Here is a 22,425-nt window from a genome sequence, read left to right as displayed (position 1 = left end):
TAACTTTCAACTGTTAATTATAAATTATTACCAACCTTTCAACCATTTCCTTCCTTAGCGGTTGGGAATTTGGGATGATCCTTCGGGATCGGGCTTCGGCTACTCGTCTTCTCTGTTCTCTCTTTGCCCCCACGGTACTCCACCCCAAAACCTCCCTTTTAAAGGGCGCGAAAATGTTTTGAATTTCCTCGAGTTACGTCATAGTGACGTGAAATGAAAAAACGAAAAGCGCCACGGTGGCAGCTTTCGGCGAATTCAAAGGACCCCCAAAAACTGGTGAAATATTTAGCGTGCATCGGCCTCTTCTAATATAGTCGGCCTTACATCAACAAACAACATTGAATTCGTTTTACGCAATTATAATATTGAAATTTTATGCAATTAAGTAATATTTAAGAAAAAAAAGCACTACTTTCAAAGTCTAAACTTTAAAAGTACGACGATACGAGAAGGCGAAGTAACGGGCAACGAGAAATAAACATTTTTTTAAAAGGCAATAATTAACGGTAAGCCAAGGCTTAGCGCAATTTCACCGCCTTAAAAAAAGTGCCAAGTTTAGAAATAGATTGTGGGACAATAAAAAGGTGGTAAATTATGAAATTAGGCTTATATTAAAGCTTGAAACCTACTTTATATTATATTTAAAATCCATCCATGAGCAAATCCTCAAAACATATGAAAATGACAACGAAAAAGGACCCACTCTCAATTTTTTTCCCCTTAAAAAAAATGGCGGCCACAAACGGGGTGAAAAAGGGGAGAAGCTCCTCCCTGGAGCTATTAAAGCAGTCTTATCTCACTATCGATAGGCCATTTCAACCAAAAGGCATTAAGAATAAACAATCGGATTATTATGAGGCAACTATACGTAAAAAAGGCCAATATTGGTCGCGCTGATATCTACTAATAAAACAGGGTATCCATGCTAAAATATCGCAGATTGGGGTAGTTTTTAAAATTTTAAATTAAACATACTTAAAATTAATTTTTCTAAATAACAAGAAAAATGATCCTAGATTATAGTTTAAAGTTTAATTTAAGACCGTTCCCAAAACTAACCAACATATAGTTTTTCTAAGTCACGAGACACAGTTTTTTTTTCTGAAAAATTTCCCATGTTTTTTCTATGAGAAAAATTCCAGTTTTTCATCAAAAGGTGTGATTAATTTTATGGAAATGAAAACCACCCTTAGCAACTTTATTTTTTGTAAAATAAACTAATTAATGGATCTCTTTGAAATTTTAACCGCAACTTTATTTTTTGTAAAATAAACTAATTAATGGATCTCTTTGAAATTTTAACCACATATTAAGGGCCCAAATTGTAGTTCTGTGGAATTATTTCAAAACAGTTAATACAATACAAAAAAAACTACATCCAAACAAAAAACCCTCCTTATTCATTAAGAGCAGTATGAAGTCTTATCTAAGAGAGCGACCGCTCTCTCAGAATAATTGTTTTTTGATTTATTTATACTTTTTATTTTTTGTAGGACATAGTGGCTATCCATTTAACTCCATGGTTATTGGTCCCCATAATAGGGCCCAAAGAGGGTACCCCAGAATTTCGGTTTATGTCAGCTTTCTTAAGGCTAGATATACCATTGAAAGGTGTAATGGATGTCTAAAGCAACGCTTTCGGTGTTTGCTAAAGGCTAGGGCTCTCCATTACAATTCGAATTTCGCGGCACATATCATTATGGCATGTGTTCTTTTACATAACATGTGTATGGCGAATGGCCTTTGCGAAGACATTGACGTAGAAGACGACGATGCCCCATATGTGTTAGCGTGTTACTATAGAAGATGGGAATTAAGAAAAATAACAAAACAGAAATTCAATGCTCGTCGTTCGCTCGGAAAATTTCATTCTTTCAATTAACACCTGTTAATTTTGTTATAAATATGACAAAAATAATACAATAAAGACAAAGAAAGTTGGAGAACTTTGAATACACCTATCAAAACATAACATCCTTCGTTAAGTTTTTATTTAATTTAATCCTTAATAATATCTTATCACATTATACAAGCCGTCGATATTTTGTATTTAAATACGTAACTTTGTGTAATAAAATGGTAAACGCAAAATGATTAGCAACGGTAGTACGTAGACGAAAGCCATTGTAATTTACTCGTGGCTCGGGGCCAAGCGTCCGAGTTAAAATCCACCTTCAAGGAAATGGTTAACACCATACAAGTCATGCACAATATGTACTTTAACGAAATAGTATGCAGTTAGGGAAGGGGTGTCGTGGAGGTACATCTCCCATACTTCCCGAATGTAAAGAAACTGAAGGACAAATGGAGGTGAGTAATATAAGAAACTTTTATTTATAAATAAAGAGAATGAAAATGTAATAAATATGTGTGCGTGCGTGCACTGCGTTAGGTGCAGCTATGGCACCCCGTAACCTCCACTGAGAACCGAGCGCGGGGGGAGATGTTTCTAAACCTTTTCGTGGAATCGATGGATGTAACAACATAGTCCCCATCCGGAGTTCCTGTTGCACCTCCCCAGCCTCAGGAATTCGCAGTCACCGTACCATCAATGGCACCACCACCAACTCAGCCGCCACCCCTAAGACGGTATAGGGGTCAAAAGAGGCCCAGTTTCCAACAACCAACGGAGGACTCTAGACCGTCCCTAGAGGATGGATTGGTGGACGGTGACGGTATTTCAAGTTTATTTTGAAGAAAAATGAAATAAAAAAAACAATTTAAGATAATAAAATATTTTCCCAATTGGATAAAAAATTACTACTTGTTTATTTGCTAGAGGCGAAGCATACATTATCATTTCTTATTGCCGGGAGTGTGGCGCACTCCTGTAAGCCAAGCTTCTGGGCGGCAAAATTTGAGGGAATAAGACACATGTCGGCGATCCTGCCCTATAGGTGCCGACTGCCCCGTGTCCGCCGGAGGTGACTTGACCCCCACACCCCGTCCTTCACCTCCCAAGTAAACCTCATTTCTTTCCCCTGCTTACACACGTACTGAAACCTGTATAATCACATCCTTGCCGAGGTGCACTGACCCACTCGCATTGAAACCCTCCCAAAAATAGAATCTTTTCTTATTTAATTGCTGTTAAAAATGCAAAGTTATCATAATTTCATTTAACATAGGATTATTGCAATAGGTATTAATAATTTTTGAAAGACCACCCATTAGACAATACTAACAGGAAATATATTACATGTAAACCGCAGACGAAGCCCCAAAAAACTTCCTTGAAGGGCAAGTCCCGAACCAACGGAATTTTAACATACATAGTTTATTAAAAAAAAGTCCACCAATTCTACTGTCCTTATGGCAGTAGTAGATGATAATTACAGATTTATAACCATTGATGTTGGGGTATACAAAAATATTTATAAAAAACTAAGATTAATTGAAATTATATAAGAGATCACGGTCGCTATACGAGGTCTAGGTTTACCTCCAGAAAAATAATATAGGTAACCTAACCAGAGAACATTTTTCTTTTTCCCGAGAGCCAATCTCAGTTTTCCCTTGAGAGTTTATCTCCCAACCCTAAAAACAAAACTACTAAACCGTAAAATTTTAAATGGCCGAGGGAGGACGCGAGATCAATCGACCGATCTAATTTGATCAGCCATTGGGCGCAAAACCAAAACCACGGAAAGAAAGGACCCAGTCAACACTAAAAAAAAATGTGATAACCCCTGTTAAACATTATTAGGTTTCTCGGGGTAACCTTTGTTCCTTTTATTACTCAGAATTTTGGATATAGAAAAAAAATATATGTAAGAACAGTTCCAAAAGATGGGGGATGCAACATGGCTGCCAGATTCCTTGGGGTTTCTACTCCTTGGATCTGGCAGTGCCTAGTGCCTCCATGTTACTTCTTTAGAAGTAAACTTTTTAGGATTTTGTTGTAACTAGAAATCAGTTGCAGTTCGCTTCTGTACCTCGCGGGTCAGTGTCTTTCCTTTGTATTCTCCAAGACGGAGTGTTAATTGTAACCGCCGCGACGGGTTATTCCTTAATAGCTTTATAAAATATTTCAAAGCATTTAATTATTCAATTATAATTTATAAGTTCTCACTGGATTTGTCTTTTCATTTTACTTATTTTTTGGCCCTCGGGAATCTTTTCCCTTATCTAAGGAGGGTTACAACGTGATATTTATTCATTAGTCACGAGCTAATGTTAACAAAACTCAATTTGGTTAGTCTAAATATAAGGGTCATGTTTTTCGCCGCAAAAACGAAAAAAGGCCGTTAGAGGATTGTACCAACAGCCCTCTGAAACGACTGCAATCGAAAATTACCCGTAAATCTGTTGATGACCAAAAAAATGCGTACAAAAGTAGTTTTGATGATAGCCAAAGATGGCCTACCGTTTAGCAGCGTGGATGGTGAAGGTTACCGAGGTATAATGGAGACTGCTGCTCCAGATGTTGGCATTCCAAGTCGTCGAACCATGATTAGGGACATAGAGATTGTCTACAACAACCTTATGCCACAATTAAAGGTACGACTTTTCAGATGAGCTATAAAATGTGTGCTTAGATTTAATCTTTCATACTTTCTAGAATATCTTCCAATTTTTGGGGGGCAAACAACTGCACTTAATGCTTGATTTGTGGAGTAGTAGGATAAGGGAGTCCGTGCTTGGCGTGAGGATGCAGTACATTGATGAAAGTCTTTATTTTCAAAACCAACTGGTCTCTTTTATCCATTTTCTCGAGAATCATACTGGTGTAAACATTTTAAAGAAAATTAATGAGGTTTTAAACAATTCTGGGATAGATCATAAAAAGAAAATCATTAATTATAAAAATACTATTAAATTATTTCTTTTAAAATTTATATTGTTTTTAAATACTATCCTTATCAGATTTACTCCATTTGCTCCGACAATGCTGCAAACATAAGTTTAGCAGTAAATTAGGCTAACAAAATTGCAACGATGAAGGTGAACCAAATTGAATCTGGGTCTGATTCTGATGGTAACGTATACGAAAGCAATGACCGCGACCCGCAACTGAAGTTTCAACCATGTTGGAGTGGCTTGGCTGACATTTTTCTTGAGTTGAAAATGAACAACCAATTGACTTGGAACGAGGGGAAGGACAAGAAGCAGACTTTGTAGATGAGGACTATCAAGTCGAAGATAGTGACATTGATTTTCCGCAAACCAATTGGAAAAGGAAGCGATGTGTTGCTCACTCATTGCAACTTGTAGTAAATGCATCCTTGTTTAGGAGGAAAAATAGAGGAATTTTTTAAGCTCTCTCCACTTCCCCTGTCTTCGTCCCCCCCCCAAATCCTCTAACCCTTATATCGGCTTATATTTGTAGCTGACCATTCATACGGCTAGTTGAAGTACCTTACTCTTTCCTCGGAGATGCGAACGGAAACCTAGAGCCGTCTCGTGAGGAAACTAAGCGATGAGATTCATTTAGCACTTTCGAATCTTTGAGAATGGCAGCCTTTTGCTTGCATCCTCTGAGTAAAATTCAAGCTGATGTTTTTTCATTGAGCGCAGTCTTTCGCACGATTAACGTCATCTCCACCAATGTATTGTGCCATTTGACTTTAGGAGAAGTAATGGCTTCTAACCTAAAGAAGATCTATTTTGCTTATCGTGATGATCCTGTGCCATTAGATACTAATGCTTGCACACCCGAATTTGAAGAAATTTGGGAGGGGGTGGTCATTCAAAGAATTTTCGATCATTCTGAGTCCTTGGGGGATGCACCTTCAGTCTCTAATGAACCTGATGATTCTGAATCTAAGAATCTTTTTTAAATAATCGTAATTCCTATTCTGAAATGAAGATTACTTCAGATAATTCATTATTTGGAGTGGACATCATTTCAGGAACGGAGTTAAAATTGCCGAAAATGATAAGAAATCGACTGATTTGCAATCATTTTTGGATGATTTTAATTCCGATTTTGAAATGACGATTACTCCTGATAATTCTTTATTTGGAGTAGACATCATTCCAGTTCTACTGAAGTTAGTATGTTTACTCACAATTTTGAATTATTTAAACTTCCATCGACATCTGCGAGTAACAGAGGTTTCTCTGTTCTAACTAAGAAAGCCGTATTTACGTTCCGAGAGCGCAATAAGATTCCTCAGAGAAGTCCGCACTTCTCTCGGAACTTCATACTTTTACTTCAATTGAATTTAATCAACTTAGTCACTTTTACTACAATATTACCTAATTTTAACCCAGGTTGAGCCGCACGGGTACTATCAAGTACCACCCTGCCTTCGATCCTCCAAGCAACGCCACCTATACACACAAAGCCCACGCGCGCTCTGGAAAAAAATTATGAAACTTCCTCGTTTTAGTCTTTTTAATCGTAACGGCCATTTTTAAGTCGATACTATTAATACGATTTTAAGAAATAGAATTTTCCATGCAAATGTATTTTTGCCTAAAAACGAAGATGGGACGATGGTTAGAACAGCGCCACCTATATTATTACAAAATTGCTTTCTTAGCTTAGAATCTAGTCGAATTTCATTTTCATTTCGCGAAGTAGTCGCGTATAGGGTTCGGGGTGGGGGTAATTACTTTCCTTTAATTTTACTTCGTCCGACGTTATATCTCCGCTTGGTTTTTTTAGGCCTAAGCGAAAGAACCAGACAGTGACCCCTTTTTAATCTAATTTCTAAGAGGACGGAAGCGTCACTTTCCGAAAGTTTTAAAATGGTTTCCTTAATCGACACCGTAATCACGATCAGTTTATCGTTCTACATTATGACACCCTTTAAAAATATCGAGATTTTCCGGATATACGAGTTTCATTAATAACCTTAGAAAAATAGTGTGGGACACTATGGAACGTTCGAAGATAATATCGATTCAGCCACGTTCTTTCGCAAAAATCAAAGCAAGTATTCCGATCGATACGGTAGAGGAGCCTAAATTGTGATATCGCTTTGCGATTTTGACCGTTTCGGTGATGTTTTTGCCCGAAATTTATCAATAAGAATAGCCGCCGATGATTTAAATCCCCGTAACGTTTCTTTTTTATTCGCCTCAATAACCTTCGGGCAGTCGCAAAAAGTAATTACTTCTTGGAAAACATTTTGCCCATCAAGGAAGAGAAGTGCGTGGAATGCATATTTCATTTCGCGTTTGACTTTTCCAAAATCAACGAAACTTTAGTATCGAGTTACAAGGGTCTCTTAGAGTCAATGGGCGGCTCACCTACATCGTCTTACGCTACCGGCGCGTGAAGGGGATTCGAAAATTATTACTACAATCTCGTCGTGACTCTCGCGGAGACCCCGGTGGCCGTTACGATGGCTAGAATGTACATGAACTTCGCCAAATTCGCGCATCTAAACGAGCTGAAATTTTTCGACGAACCTAGTATCGCAACTTTCCTTATAAACTTTGCCAGCGAATTCGTCGGTATCGGAAATTTTAGAGACTCGACCCGTTTTAGGAAAACTTTGGACGATATATTCGATCCAAATAACGTCTTGTGGAATATATTGGTAAAATTGGTAGAGAACTTTAAGGGCATCGCTCGATTGGAGTTGGTACTTTCCAGTTCGGCTACTGTTAAACCAAAGACTCTTGTACGGACAACCAAAGAACTGCTTGGGGGGGTTTTTCTAAATGTCTCCAAAAAAAAACACCTGAAAATCTTTAAACCAATGACAAGGTTTCTGATAATTTTGCCCTCGGAAATTGTACCGTTGTACGTGCTAAATACCTGGAAGTCACGTATTTGATCTTGAACACGCCTTCACTCAAGTAAAAAGTATAAAATGATGGGGTTGAGACCCCAAAAGGTACCACTTTCTCTCGAATTACACCACAGATGGGCCACCGCAAACAAGAAGATCAAGCCATGGATCTCTCTTCAACAAGGTAAGAAATACTTTTTTTAAAAAACTTTTTTAGGGAATACTTAGCTATAGAGAAAGATTTTCTATGTCCATGGGGTTGATACCCCTTATTCACCCTGCGAGTATTCGGACTCGCCGGGTACTTCCCGATAAGGGACCTACGACGCCCGCGCTGCGTCGTTGGGCCTCGCCGACGACAGGCGCCCAGCCCACCACCCAACCCGTCCCCGCCGCTCAGTCCGAAGCCGCTCAGCCCGCAGACTAGCCCACCACCCTCACCAGCACCATATAAGCCTCTCCGGGCTATTTATTACCCATGGCTAGTAATGCCCTGTAAGGGAGAGGATGATCTGAATATCAAGGGGGAGTTGTAAGTGATTCATTTAATTTTTTTTATTATATCATAAAACTATAATCTCTATTTATTTACAGCGTGATTTGCCAAATCATAGTGTACCTGGTGGTACTCGCCGAGGTCGTGGCGGACGACGCATTTATGCACGACCTGCTGAATTAAGTTCGGCAGGTCGTGTATAATAACTGCGTCTTATTCCCCACGAGTGAGTTTTCACCCATAATTTTATGATTTTATCTAAATTTAATTTTATAATATTTATTGCAGCCTCTTGGTTTTTAACTGTCGAGGGTTCCAGTAAGTTAATTATTTTTATCAGTCGTTCAATACTTTATTAACCCTCTTTTTTTCTCTTGCCCACAGGGTCATCCAGGAACTCTCGCAGCTCTATACGTACCGCCGGGTACGCTTCATAGCAGTCCCCGGGCAGCTAGCACGAGTGTACAAGGGCAGGGACGACATAATGTTCGAATGCATTCGTACACTCGTGCAGACCCTGTCGCTGCCATAAAAAAAAGAAAATTCTTTTTAAAAAAATTATTTTTGTAAATTTAAAAATAACAAATTTTGTTCTGCATTTATATACTTCTCTTTATTTAAATTAAGCTTATATTTTTTTAGCCTCAAAGTTTAAACTTTATTTCTTAGGCTTAAATAGTAAAAGAAAAAAGGAAGAGATAGATATAAAAAGGTATGTCTAGTATTAGTTATATAAAATGGAACAGTTTTTCGGTTTTAAATTCAATTTATTATGTAACATCAAAGAATAAACCTATTAGCAAATAGACATAAATTTAAAAATGAGTTAACATATGCATTCAGTTTTTAAACAAAGTTATTTGACCCGAAATTACAGAGAACAAAGTGCAATTATAAAAATAGTTTTCAAGATTTTCTTGGTGAAGTAGCCCACCACGGCATAAAATTTTTCGTGCTGTCATCTAAACAAGGTATACGATCGTGGTCACCGTATAAGTTAGAGAAACCTAGAGATTTAGTAATTAAAATGGATATGGTTCCATGTAAACGATTACCATTTTTCACCTCAGAGCTACCAGCCATTGGTGAGCCAAGAAAATACATAGAGAAAAGATATAAATTAAGTTTCAATCAGTACTTAGCCAAATCAGAGTTAAAGCCGGGGAAGAAGAGGAATTATTCCTTGCACATGAAAACTATCTAGAAAAGCAACTTTTAACAACATTATTCTTATGGAGGGTTTCACTCAGTGTAATTTGTGCCAGACCTTTCAGAAACACCTTATCTTATTTTATAATATAATTGGTTACGAAAAAGATGTTCGCATTGAAAAATCAAGGAGCGCTTTCAGAGTTCAAACGAACATGGAAAACCTGGGACCCTATTCTCTAACTACATTTGGATCGTTCCTAATCCAAATGATTTGGTTCAAACCCTATCCAAACATTTGGCCAGCCAAATGGCCATCCAAATCGTCATTTTCCCTTTTTTCACCCCGTTTGTGGCCGCCATTTTTTTTAAGGGGAAAAAATTGAGAGTGGGTCCTTTTTCGTTGTCATTTTCATATTTTTTGAGGATTTGCACATGGCTGGATTTTAAATATAATATAAATTAGGTTCCAAGCTTTAATATAAGCCAAATTTTATAATTTTTCCACCTTTTCATTGTCCCACTAACTATTTCTAAACTTGGCACCGTTGATTTTTGGCATTTATTAAAAAATATTTTTTTTTGCCCCTCGTTTTTTGGCCCGATACTTGTCCATCTCGTAGCGTCTAGTGACACTTAAAGTTACGATTTAATCTTATAAACAGACTACCATCATAAGCCCATATCGTAAATTAACCGATGTTGATATCTAAACTTAATTCAAATACCAAAACCAATTTTTTTTAACTCAATGAATCTTCGATATCAACATCAAAAATTATCTACTGAAAGAGATATCTACTTATATTCCATTCAAATTTCTCGCAACATTTCAAATTAACGACTAGAAATGTGCAAATGAAGTTCAAGCCGATTATTTGGGAAAATTGCTACATTGGTCACCGTTACCGATCACAGATAGATTTGCGTCCTTCAGTAGTGTTTATTAAGGCTCGTTTACATGTGCGCGAGAAATGGAAGAAGTCGAAGCGTAAAGCTGAGAGATGAGGCGTATTGGGGTTTGCGTTCCCTAAGCGTACCGTTTACAAACAAGCGAGAACTTTTTAAGTCGCTCTTGTTGCTCATAGATGAAGCGGATGTTCCGAATAAGCTCCGATCTGCCGTGGTAGATTTTTCAGCTCATGTTTGCTTGTCGCAAAGAGTCACGTGATTTTCCAAGCCAATAATAGCCAAGGACCGAATATCGTTGGATATTTTTGCGTTTGTTTATCTCGCGAAATAGGCCTAGGCACCACCATTGAGAATGTGTTTAAAAGAAAGAAAAGAACAAGATAAAATTTTTGAAATACGTGTAATCACATTGCCTCATCCTTTTAAGCTTGACAATTAAAACATTATTCTCAAGCCCAAGTAGAGAAAATATATATAAATTATATCAAATAAGGTTAATCCAAAAGGCGAAAATAGCCTTCTTTGTTTCTATGTCTCCATACAGGATGTACCCAGCAACGACGTTCCATTCTATTATAAATATCGAATGTTTTTCAAAAGCAATAGTTTCTTTTTAACCAGAAGCAAACTTACGACAGTCGACGCCATTTTAGTTGTGTACTTCCGACTGAAAGGCAACTCTGCAATCTAGGCTCATGCTACGGCCCAGCTCGTATGTAAACGAAGGAGCGGGTGGAGCAGCGGGAACAAACGCTTTTGGCAGACGCGATTTTTTTAGGCGCGAGAAAAAGATTCGACTTTCATTTTCTACTCTCCGCTTTAAGCTTAATTCTCGCGCACATGTAAACGAGCCTTGTGAAATGGTAAGCGAAATCTGTGATTAAAGTTTAAAATAGACATGGGCAAAAAGTGCTTTATTCATATCAACTCGATTACCGAATATCTAAATTTGACCAAAATTAACAAAATATTCTCTTCATGATTAAAAATCTTGTTTAAAGCAGCAAGCCATCTAATCCTTATTTACCTTCTTTTTAAAAAAGTAGGTTGATACCTCTTTCAGTAGATGATTGATTGATATTTCAGTTTCATTGATTTTTTTGTTCAGTGTCCCTCCTCCGCCAACTAGAATCATATATATAGAATAGAAAAAGAGGCCTTAGCACCTTCTGCCAGCTGTTTTATCTTAGCACATTGGAGCCTAGCAATTATTCGTTCTTGTATTAATTATATCCATAATTTACGATACTGTATTTTACTGACCATATACCCCGTTAAAACAAAGTTAGCCAAAATGTGATGGGTGTATCGTTCCCAAGTTGTTCAATGATGCACTTGGCGTGGAAAGGAACGAACCTAACAGTGTCAATACTTTTGAAGGCCTTGTTCAAGCGCTAAACAAGGATCCCAAAGCGGAACAATACAGGTATGATACGAACATTCTTAATCGTAATCTTTTTTTGCCGGGCATTCTACCTGTGTGGAATACTTTGATTTTCGTATCATGGTATATGATGCAGCATTTTATGGCGGATATGAAATCAATCTTCTTAGATGGAACTTTCGAAGTTATTTTGAAGGCGGCCCACCAAAGCATTACGTCAGAGATTTTTTCCCTTTGATCGCGATATCAAGATTTTATTCTTATTATTTTTTAAAATGCGTATTCCCTTTTGTGTACGCTTTCATGACCAGCGGGAGCGTATGATGAGGTTCTTGATTTCTTATGCCGAGAATACCTCAATTTTCAGTATACTGACAGCATGACTGACTTTGAAATGGGAAATCAAAGGAGTTTGCATGACCATTTCCCTTTGCCGAGGCTACGTGGGTGTTGGTTCCACTACACACAGGTTATCGTTTTTAAATTCCATTTCAAAAGAATAGAAAATGCCAACCCCGTGAAAATTTCTTCAGGCGATTTATCGCAGAGTCGCCGCGAGCCCTGAACTTCACCGTCATTATAGGCCAGACATCAACATCCGCGATTTAATCAAAATGATGATGGCGTTGCCTTTTTTTGCCAGCTGTCCAAATTCAAGAGGGAATGGACGTAATATGGGATGGCATTGGTAGACCCTTTCGTGACCATGCGGTAAAAATTTACAGAACGTTTTCGGTCGAGCTTTATAACCATCTTTGGACAAATGTTTAATTTCTTTTAGTTGAATTTAGTTGACCGGAATAGTATCAATACTTTGGGTCGCTACGTTCAAGATTATTGGACAGATACTGAGACACCTTTCGTAATTTCCGTCCACGCGGTTCGAAGGCGAAGAAACAACGATGTAGAGTCTTTCCACGCTCAGTTGAACAGGGACTTCAGGGCAAATTTTCCATGCGTATGCATGGTTATTTACAAGTAAATACGTGAAAAACTATCAATTTCGATTCTTAAGCTAACGTTGTGTATATAAAACAAAAAATCTGAGATCAATTGAAAACAGAGCACGTAGAGACAATGAAATAGCAGAAGAGAGGAGGACCATTCGAACAGGCCATAACGCGTCCAATCTAAATAACAAGTAAGTCGGGATATTACAAACAATGTAAATACTTTGGTAATGATAAACTTAAACCAATCCGAATTTTATAGTTGCCTAGCAATAGTAACTGATAAATGTTCAACAGTTCTTACGTCATGCAAGTCATCCAATTAATACAGGTCCTGATGTTGGAAATGGAGAACCAGAAATTGGTCTGTAATATTAACATAAATTTAACCTTTATCCATAATGGGGTCTGTTTCAGCAAGCTATAGAAATGAACTCTGTTTTTAATGTTGTTGAATCACGCCTCTGGTTCTATATTCGAATAGATTTTCAATATGATAGTTTTATGCTTATCTCAATTTTAACAATTTACAGAGAAAATACCAAATGTAAATTGAACACCATCTATTCCTGTCGCCCAGTGCATAAGAATCTTTGTCGCCGCACCCCGAAGTTCCTTTAGCCCACCAACCCCAAACCCTAGGTTTCAAAAACCCAGATATTCTCGGTTCCCAAACACTAGGTTTCAAAAACCCAGATATTCTCAGTTCCCAAACACTAGGTTTCAAAAACCCAGATATTCTCAGTTCCCGAACACTAGGTTTCGAAAACCCAGATATTCTCAGTTCCTAAACAATAGGTTTCGAAAACCCAGATATTCTCAGTTCCTAAACAATAGGTTTCGAAAACCCAGATATTCTCAGTTCCTAAACAATAGGTTTCGAAAACCCAGATATTCTCAGTTCCTAAACAATAGGTTTCGAAAACCCAGATATTCTCAGTTCCCAAACATTAGGTTTCGAAAAAACAGATATTCTCAGTTCCTAAACACTAGGTTTCAAAAACCCAGATATTCTGTCCCCAAACACTAAGTTTCAAAAACCCAGATATTCTCAGTCCCCAAACACTAAGTTTCAAAAACCCAGATATTCTCAGTCCCCAAACACTAGGTTTCAAAAACCCAGATGTTCTCAGTCCCCAAACACTAGGTTTCCAAAACCCAGATGTTCTCAGTCCCCAAACACTAGGTTTCAAAAACCCAGATATTTTCAATCCCCAAACACTAGGTTTCAAAAACCCAGATATTCTCAGTGCCCAAACACTAGGTTTCAAAAACCCAGATATTCTCAGTCCCCAAACACTAGGTTTCAAAAACCCAGACGTTCCCAGTTTTCAAACACTAGGTTTTAAAAACACAGATATTCCCATTTCCCAAACTCTTGGTTTCAATCCCAGGTATTTGCAACCTAAAAATGGGTCTTAACGCCCAGATATTCCCAATGAGGAACACTTGCTTCAAATCCCATATATTTCCTTTTTTCAAAACCTATTTCGAGTCAAAGATATTTCTATTATTTCCAATTCAAGATATATCTAAGCTAGATTAAATAGCTATTTATTTGCAATATTTAAAACTATTCCAATCCTTATATCTGAAACATGTCTACTCAGAAAAACATTGCATTGAAACGAAGATTTCAAATCGCAATTAATATTTTTCAAACAAATTGGAAGGGAGAAGTCTGGCGTGGCTTACAAAGCCAAACCTTAACCAACGGGTCCTACTAGTTTGCACACCTGGCGCCTGCAAACTGATTATGCAAACCTTGCAGACCTTTCAAAACTCCTACTAGTTTGCACACCTGGCGCCTGCAAACTGATTATGCAAACCTTGCACACCTTTCAAAACTCCTACTAGTTTGCACACCTGGCGCCTACGAAGTGATTACGCAAACCTTGCACACCTTTCAACAACACCCCACCCATACTACTTTGCACAACTTTTTAAGCAAACCAATTAAGCAAACCTTGTACACCATCCTCATTCTCCCTACTAGTTTGCACACCTGGCGTATGCAAACTGATTACGCAAACCTTGCACACCTTTAAAGAACACACCCCCTCAACACATACTACCTTTCACAAATGAATGAGAAAACCAATTTAACACACCTTGCACACCATCCTCATTTTCACTACTTGTTTGCACACCTGGCACATTGCAAAACCTTGCACACCGTTCAAGAATACGCCACCCTACCCCATATTACTTTGCATAACTGTATATGCAAAACTTGCGCACGTTTCGAGAAGTCGTCACCCTACCCTACCCCATACTACTTTTCACGACTTTAGATGCAAACCTTGCACACCTTATTTTTTTTCCGCAAACCCTGCTCAAACTAGCACACATCGAGTAAAAAGCTTCACTTTTAATTATAAAACTAGTACCTAACCATTTTTCTTAAATTTTAAAAGGTTTGCACAGGTTTTTAGTCTTCTACACCTTTATGGTTTTCCGCAAACCCTGCTCAAAATAGCACATGTACTTTTAAAAAGCTCCACTTTTAATTTTAAAACTAGTACCTAACCACTTTTCTTAACTTTTAAAAGGTTTGCACAGGTTTTTCATCTTACACACCTTTTTGGTTTTCCGCAAACCATGCTCAAAATAGCACATATACTTATAAAAACCTCCCCTATTAATTTTAAAACCACTATCTATAACCATTTTTCTTAACTTTTAAAAGGTTTGCACAGGTTTTCGTCTTGCAGACTTTTATAGTTTTCCGCAAACCCTGCTCAAAATAGCACATATCGAGTAAAAAGCTTCACTTTGAAATTTAAAACTAGTATCTAACCATTTTTCTTAATTTTGAAAGGTTTGCACAAGTTTTTTGGTCTTGCACACCGTTATGGTTTTCCGAAAACCCTGCTCAAAATAGCACATATCGAATAAACAGCTCACGTTATATTTTTTAAAAACTACTATCTAACCATTTACTACAATTTATCATGGTTTCACAGGTTTTTTTGTCTTGCAGACGTTTTTCGTTTGCAACTTTAGCTCATAATACAACATAAAGAATAAAAACATATTCATGTATTTTTAAACCTACCAACATTTATACTTAAGTTTTATCATGCTTTGCACAAATTACAACATATAGAATATAAAGCTCCTTTATAGCATACTAAAGTTTTAATATGGTTTGCACTGCGAAGCGAGAATATTTTTTAACGAATTTAGTTCGCCGTGTTTTCTCGCTTGGTGGCACGTTTAGTACCGTAAAATAAAAAATAAGTTCAGCCTCATGACCCTATCGACTGCTTCAATATTAGGTCAAGGCATAGACGTAGAGCGGTGAAGCCGAGGTCGCGGATAGTAAAAAACTGTTTTAGAAAAATTCCTAGGACTTTTATTAAACATTAATGTCAAAGAAGTAAAGGATAAAGAAGTTAAAGTCCAAAAATTAAAGGTTTACAAGGAGTAAAAAAAATCCTCTTATGGTATATTAAGGGTATAGTCCCTTTGGACAAAAACCCATTGGACCGTAACCGCTTTTTGGTTTTTTATGGAGAATTTATTTAAATTTCCAGCCCAATGGCGGGTTTCTGCTGAATGGGAATTTGTTTGAAAGAATTATAGACCTAGAGCCAGTGGCCTGGATCTTACCTCATAAAGTACAAAAGGTCTGACCATTGCAATGAGTTCAATTTTGATGCTCATTAATAGATTTGGCCGTCTTACGCGTCACAGCTGGGGCATTTGAGGGGGGGTGGGGTCATGTTTGACCCTAATGAGGTATGATTTCTTACCTCATGAGGTACATGAATGAAAAAGGTGGCAAATGATAGAACTGGAAATTGCGATTCCAAATAAATGAAATCTGACATCATCAAAGGGGGCCATCATTAAATCAGACGGGGGTTAAAAAGGTCGGATGAGGTATGAATTCTTACCTCATGAGGTACATGTATGAATCCGGTGTTGTTTGATAGATCTGGTCGTGCTAATAAGAGAATATAAAATCTGACTGGAAAATACGCGGCTTAGGTTTAATCTGACGGCCTGATTCTTGCGTCAGACTATGACAACTTCGTGCCTCATAAAGCTAGATTCCCACTCGACCGAAAAGAAAACAAGCGCAAATCACGCAGCATACGGTAGAAATTTTACCTTACGCTGTAGACTGTTCATATTACGATTGAATTTTGAGTTTAACGGTAAATATATTTGAGTCACGTGACAGATTAAAGTAGTTTCCATAACATTTATTTCGCACTCTGAACTGGTATCTCTGTCCCATTGTCGCTAAGATCGTCCAAGAAAGTATATTTTCTAACCTCCTCAATAAAGACTTCCTTATTAACATCTTACCTTTATATACTTCCATTAGATACATTTTTCTCTCTTCGTGGCATGTTTCCGACCAAAAAAAAATACATGGCGGCTATCAATCTATCTAGCGTATGCGTGCACTCTTGAAATTTATGACGTAGTCAGTGGGATAATTTCATTGTCTGAGACACCGGCGTAACGCGAAGAAGAAAGAAAAATGTATCTAATGGAAGTATATAGAGGTAAGATGTTAATAAGGAAGTCTTTATTGAGGAGGTTAGAAAATATACTTTCTTGTTCGATCTAAGCGACAATGGGACAAAGATACCAGTTCAGAGTGCGAAATAAATGTTATGGAAACTACTCTAATCTGTCGCGTGACCCAAAAATATTTACCGTTAAACTCAAAATTCAGTCGTAGTGTGAACAGTCTACAGCGTAAGGTAAAATTTCTACCGTATGCTGCGTGATTTGCGCCGGTTTTTTTCGGTCGAGTGGGAATCTAGCTTTATGAGGCACGAAGTTGTCATAGTCTGACGCAAGAATCAGGCCGTCAGATTAAACCTAAGCCGCGTATTTTCCAGTCAGATTTTATATTCTGTTATTTAGCACGACCAAATCTATCAAACAACACCGGATTCATACATGTACCTCATGAGGAAATAATTCATACCTCATCCTACCTTTTTAACCCCGGTCTGATTTATTGATGGCCCCCTTTGATGACGTCAGATTTCATATATTTGGAATCGTCATTTCCAGTTCTATTATTTGCAACCTTTTTTATTCATGTACCTCATGAGGTAAGAAATCATACCTCAATAGGGTCAAACATGACCCCGCCCCCCTCAAATTCCCCAGCTGTGACGCGTAAGACGGCCAAATCTATTAATGAGCATCAAAACTGAACTCATTCCAATGGTCAGACCTTTTGTACTTTATGAGGTAAGATCCAGGCCACTGGCTCTTGGTCTATTAGTTAATAAAATGTCTGTGAGGATTTCGAATCACCGCAGCAGCATGGTAGAATATCAGGTTTTTAATTCAGAGGCTCGGGTTCAAACCCGGAGAAGGAAATTGTAAGTTTCGTTAGGTTAGGTTTGGATGGTTAGGTCAGGTTCGGTTAGGTTTGGTTAGGTTCGGTTTGGTTAGGTTAGGTCAGGTTCGGTTAGGTTAGGTTATTATCCTATTAACTAGATGCCACCTTTTCCAAAACATTCTCCTACTAATTAGTTGCCACCTTTTCCTAAATATTCTCCTATTAATTAGCTGGCACCTTTTCCAAAATATTCTCCTACTAAATAGCTGCCACCTTTTCCAAAATATTCTCTTAATAGTTAGCTGTCACATTTTCCTAAACATTCTCCTACTAATTAGCTGCCACCTTTTCCAAAATATTCTCCTAATAGTTAGCTGCCACCTTTTCCAAAAAAATGCAATTCTCTCCATTATCAACCACTCTTAAAATAAAGTTTTGCATTTCAAACATCAATATATATATACAACGAAAACTGTAGGGAAAAAAATTCCTTAAATAAAAGTGAAAACGTTTGCTTTTTAAATTTTGATATATATTTTCCCAAAACCGCGCATTTGGGCTGCTTTCGGTTGAATGGGAAACGCGTTCGGTCTAATGGGACACAAGCATATTAAGACCGTAAATTAGCAAGAAGTTTTTTTTATTAAAAAACCACAATGTTAAAATCCCATAATTAATTTTGTTGTCCATACAATCGAACCAATAGATTAATAAAAAATATCCCTTAAAACAATCACGTTAAATTAAGGGTGAAAACTTTCTCTTTCTCAAAATTTTTATACTTGTCCCTAAAATAGCAACGATAATTTATGAAAGACCAGGGTCGCAACGGTAATAAAAGTGCCACCTAGTACACATATATGGTAAAATCTTTCCTCTACGAAACCGGATATTTCCCCACATAAAAATCGACACGCACGGGCATATATCATCTCGGAGGCTCCGTTCAAACCTTTTCAATATTTTTTGTGGATTAGTTTAATAAGTTCTTTCATACATAATTTCAAATCCAGTTTTACACCATACGGAATTAAACAAATAACGTTGAAGTTCATCGTAAAATGTATTATTGGACCGTTCTATAGGACAATATTTAATCAAAATTGAAAGTTTCTACACGATTGTAGGTTTGACTACGAAAATTCTCACGGCGTATTAAAACATGTGCAAGACGAGAAGGTTGTGTAAAGCACGTCGAAGTAATTGCAAAATGGTAAAGCTCTTATTCGGCAAGACTTGCATTAAATAGAAATAGATATTTGTGAGCTAACTTAAAACTTTTGAAAAAATGGTAGAAGAATAGTATAAACAATTAAATTGGAATTTTTACTCTCCAATGTTATTTTTGGATCAGTTTGCAGAAAAACTGAAGGGTGTGCAAGACGAAAGAGCAGTGCAACCAATATTTAAACTTACGTATAGTCGTAAGATGGTAGTTTTAATGCTACAAAGGAAGCTTTATATTCTAAATGTTGTAATTTGACGAAAAACATGTGAAAACCATGTTAAATCTTAAGTAAAAATGTTGGATGGTTTAAAATACATGAATATGTTGTTATTCTATATGTTGTATTTGGAGCTAAAGTAGCAAACGAAAAACGTCTGCAAGACGAAAAACCTGTGAAACCATGATAAACTGTAATAAATGGTTAGATAGTAGTTTTAAAAAAAATATAACGTGAGCTGTTTATTCGATAGGTGCTATTTTGAGCAAGGTTTTCGGAAAACCATAACGGTGTGCAAGACCAAAAAACTTGTGCAAACCTTTCAAAATTAAGAAAAATGGTCAGATACTAGTTTTAAATTTAAAAGTGAAGCTTTTTATTCGATATGTGCTATTTTGAGCAGGGTTTGCAAAAAAACGATGAAGGTTTGCAAGACTGAAATTCTGTGCAAACCTTTTAAAAATTAAGAAAAATGGATAGATAGTAGTTTTAAAATTGAAAGTGGAGCTTTTTACTCGATGTGTGCTATTTTGAGCAGGGTTTGCGGAAAAATATTAAGGTGTGAAAGTTTTGCATATAAAGTTGTGCAAAGTAATATGGGGTAGGGTGGCGTGTTTTTGGACGGTGTGCTAGGTTTGCACTGTGGCAGGTGTTCAAACAAGTAATGAGAATGAGGATGGTGTGCAAGGTTTGCTAAATTGGATTGCTCATAAAGTTGTGCAAAGTAGTATTTGTTGAGGGGGTGTGTTCTTTAAAGGTGTGCAAGGTATGCGTAATCAGTTTGCATACGCCAGGTTTGCAAACTAGTAGGGAGAAGGAGGATGGTGTGCAAGGTTTGCTTGATTGGTTTGCTTATAAAGTTGTGCAGAGGGGGTGTTCTTTAAAGGTGTGCAAGATTTGCGTAATCAGTTTGCGTACGCCAGATGTGCAAACTAGTAGGGAGAATGAGGATGGTGTGCAAGGTTTGCTTAATTGGTTTGCTTATAAAGTTGTGCAAAGTAGTATGGGGTGGGGTGGGGTTGAAAAATGCGCAAGGTTTGCATATTCAGTTTTCAGGCGCCAGGTGTGCAAACTAGTAGGAGTTTTGAAAGGTGTGCAAGGTTTGCATAATCAGTTTGCAGGCGCCAGGTATGCAAACTAGTACGAGTTTTGAAAGGTGTGCAAGGTTTACATAATCAGTTTGCAGGCGCCAGGTGTGCAAACTAGTACGAGTTTTGAAAGTTGTGCAAGGTTTTCATAATCAGTTTGCAGGCGCCAGGTGTGCAAACTAGTAGGACCCTAACCAACTACGATATTGAAATATTTAAAAAATATTAAGCATTAATGCCATAAATCCTTACGAAAAAACTTTCCTTGTTTCACAGCCTCCTATTCGTTCTACAGTAGTCAATGTGTTTACACATAATTTTGAGATATTTAATCTTTCATCGACAACTTCGGGCAACAAAGTTTTCTCTGTTCTAACTAAGAAAGCCGTATTTACGTTCCGAGAGCGCATTAAGGCTTCTCAGAGAAGTCCGCACTTCTCTCGGAACTTCATACTTTTACTTTAATTGAATTTGATCAACTTAACGTCACTTTATTACAATATAACCTTATTTCAACCCATGTTAAGCGGCACGGTGACTATGGAGTACCATCCAGCCCCGCGGTCCTCCAAGAAATGAAAATGAAGAACTTACTGCTGAGTAACGTAGAGACTAGCGAGAGAGAGACGAGAATCGGGGAAAGGCGATTTCGTCAGCGTGCTTGCCAAAGCAGGGGTATTATAGAAGGGATAAGAAACATTACCCAGAGAAGCATAACACTTTTCGAGCCTTAAGGATTATAGACCTTTTCACACTTATGGCCGCGCATGAGCAGTTGCAAGTTTGTTGCCATGAGTTTTACACTTCTATGGAGTTAACGTGTAAAATAAACTACGATGGACGTGTTTTAGAACGTTTTGTAATTTAATATTAAAATAAAATGCCTAGTATTTAAACCGAGAGAGTAAAATTAAAACCATGTTAAGAAACAGACAGTTTTTAAGTTCTAATGGAAACGGTGCAATGACAATAGTTGGTTAAAACTCACTAAGCCTCGGCGACCGTATTGGATCGACGCTTCATCGGCGGACATCGCCGATGCCGTGCCCGAAAGCGCCGCGTATAACACGCTCGTAAGCCTTGGCGCCCAATTTGGTCTGTAGAATATTATAAACTACCCCAATTTTACGTCTATCAATTGAATTCGATAAAATTTCACCTAGGAAGTTCAATTTATACTTTAACAACCATTAATACAACACTGTTTTATAAAAATAAACTCAAATGCCTAACTAGTAAGGTAAAAGCAATGGTTTCATAAATACGACTGGCAACAAACATTCTTTCTGCGCATGCTCACCTCTCGAGAATTTTACCCCCTTTTCACCCTCGCTCTAAGTGTGAAAAGGTCTATGGTTTTGTATAAATTTCTAATTGCTACTGACATATTTTAGCAGTTTTCGACCATATCATGGAGCGCCGTTCGCGGCATATTTCGTAAATAAAGGTTTTTAAGTAATTCTATAAGGTTTTCATATAATTCTAAAAAATGAAAGGTGTTCATATAATTGTAAAGGTTTTCATATAATTCTAAAAAATGAAAGGTGTTCATATAATTCTAAAGGTTTTCATATAATTCTAAAAAATGAAAGGTGTTCATATAATTCTAAAAAATGAAAGGTGTTCATATAATTCTAAAGGTTTTCATATAATTCTAAAAAATGAAAGGTGTTCATATAATTCTAAAAAATGAAAGGTGTTCATATAATTCTAAAGGTTTTCATATAATTCTAAAAAATGAAAGGTGTTCATATAATTCTAAAAAATGAAAGGTGTTCATATAATTCTAAAGGTTTTCATATAATTCTAAAGGTTTTCATATAATTCTTATAGGTTTTCATACAATTCTAAAAGGTTTTCATATAATTCTAAAAGGTTTTCATATAATTCTAAAAGGTTTTCAATTGGCAAGAACGATAACAGTTCAGTCATCCAAAGATACTACTATCTCAAAGTAGGTAAAGGTCGTGACAATTACACAACTGAATTTAAA

The 22,425-nt window shown here is 37.1% G+C and overlaps 1 protein-coding gene and 2 long non-coding RNA genes across 4 annotated transcripts; 1 reads left to right on the top strand and 2 right to left on the bottom strand.

Annotated features, from left to right (window-relative positions):
- Nucleotides 1-4,286: 4,286 nt before the first annotated feature.
- Nucleotides 4,287-5,862, bottom strand: LOC149666529 (uncharacterized). Of its 2 annotated transcripts, none has more exons than XR_016368274.1 (2): nucleotides 4,555-5,862; nucleotides 4,287-4,482 (listed from the first exon to the last, which is right to left on the bottom strand). XR_016368274.1 is itself a non-coding variant. In XM_089841711.1 (2 exons), the coding sequence occupies exon 2, from the start codon at nucleotides 5,221-5,223 to the stop codon at nucleotides 4,906-4,908; it is 318 nt and encodes a 105-aa protein (XP_089697837.1). In that variant the 5' UTR covers nucleotide 5,224; nucleotides 5,359-5,862; the 3' UTR covers nucleotides 4,287-4,905. The 2 variants fall into 2 exon arrangements, 1 of the variants encoding a protein (XP_089697837.1); XM_089841711.1 differs by having other exon boundaries at nucleotides 4,287-5,224; nucleotides 5,359-5,862.
- A 421-nt stretch (nucleotides 5,863-6,283) lies between these two features.
- On the bottom strand, nucleotides 6,284-21,783 carry LOC149666527 (uncharacterized). The gene is made up of 3 exons (XR_016368234.1): nucleotides 20,685-21,783; nucleotides 12,884-12,945; nucleotides 6,284-6,302 (listed from the first exon to the last, which is right to left on the bottom strand). It is a non-coding gene; the product is annotated as an uncharacterized LOC149666527 (long non-coding RNA).
- Nucleotides 7,833-8,680, top strand: LOC149666528 (uncharacterized). Its single transcript, XR_016368273.1, has 3 exons — nucleotides 7,833-8,410; nucleotides 8,473-8,502; nucleotides 8,569-8,680. It is a non-coding gene; the product is annotated as an uncharacterized LOC149666528 (long non-coding RNA).
- Nucleotides 21,784-22,425: the final 642 nt, after the last annotated feature.

This window comes from Phalangium opilio, unplaced genomic scaffold, assembly GCF_054372755.1.
Source record: "Phalangium opilio isolate 3A_F unplaced genomic scaffold, DU_Popi_V2 ptg000060l_1, whole genome shotgun sequence".
Classification (NCBI taxonomy): Eukaryota; Metazoa; Arthropoda; class Arachnida; order Opiliones; family Phalangiidae; genus Phalangium; species Phalangium opilio.
The sequence above is the reverse complement of the archived record's forward strand: the minus strand, read 5'-3'. Positions and strand labels throughout refer to the sequence as shown.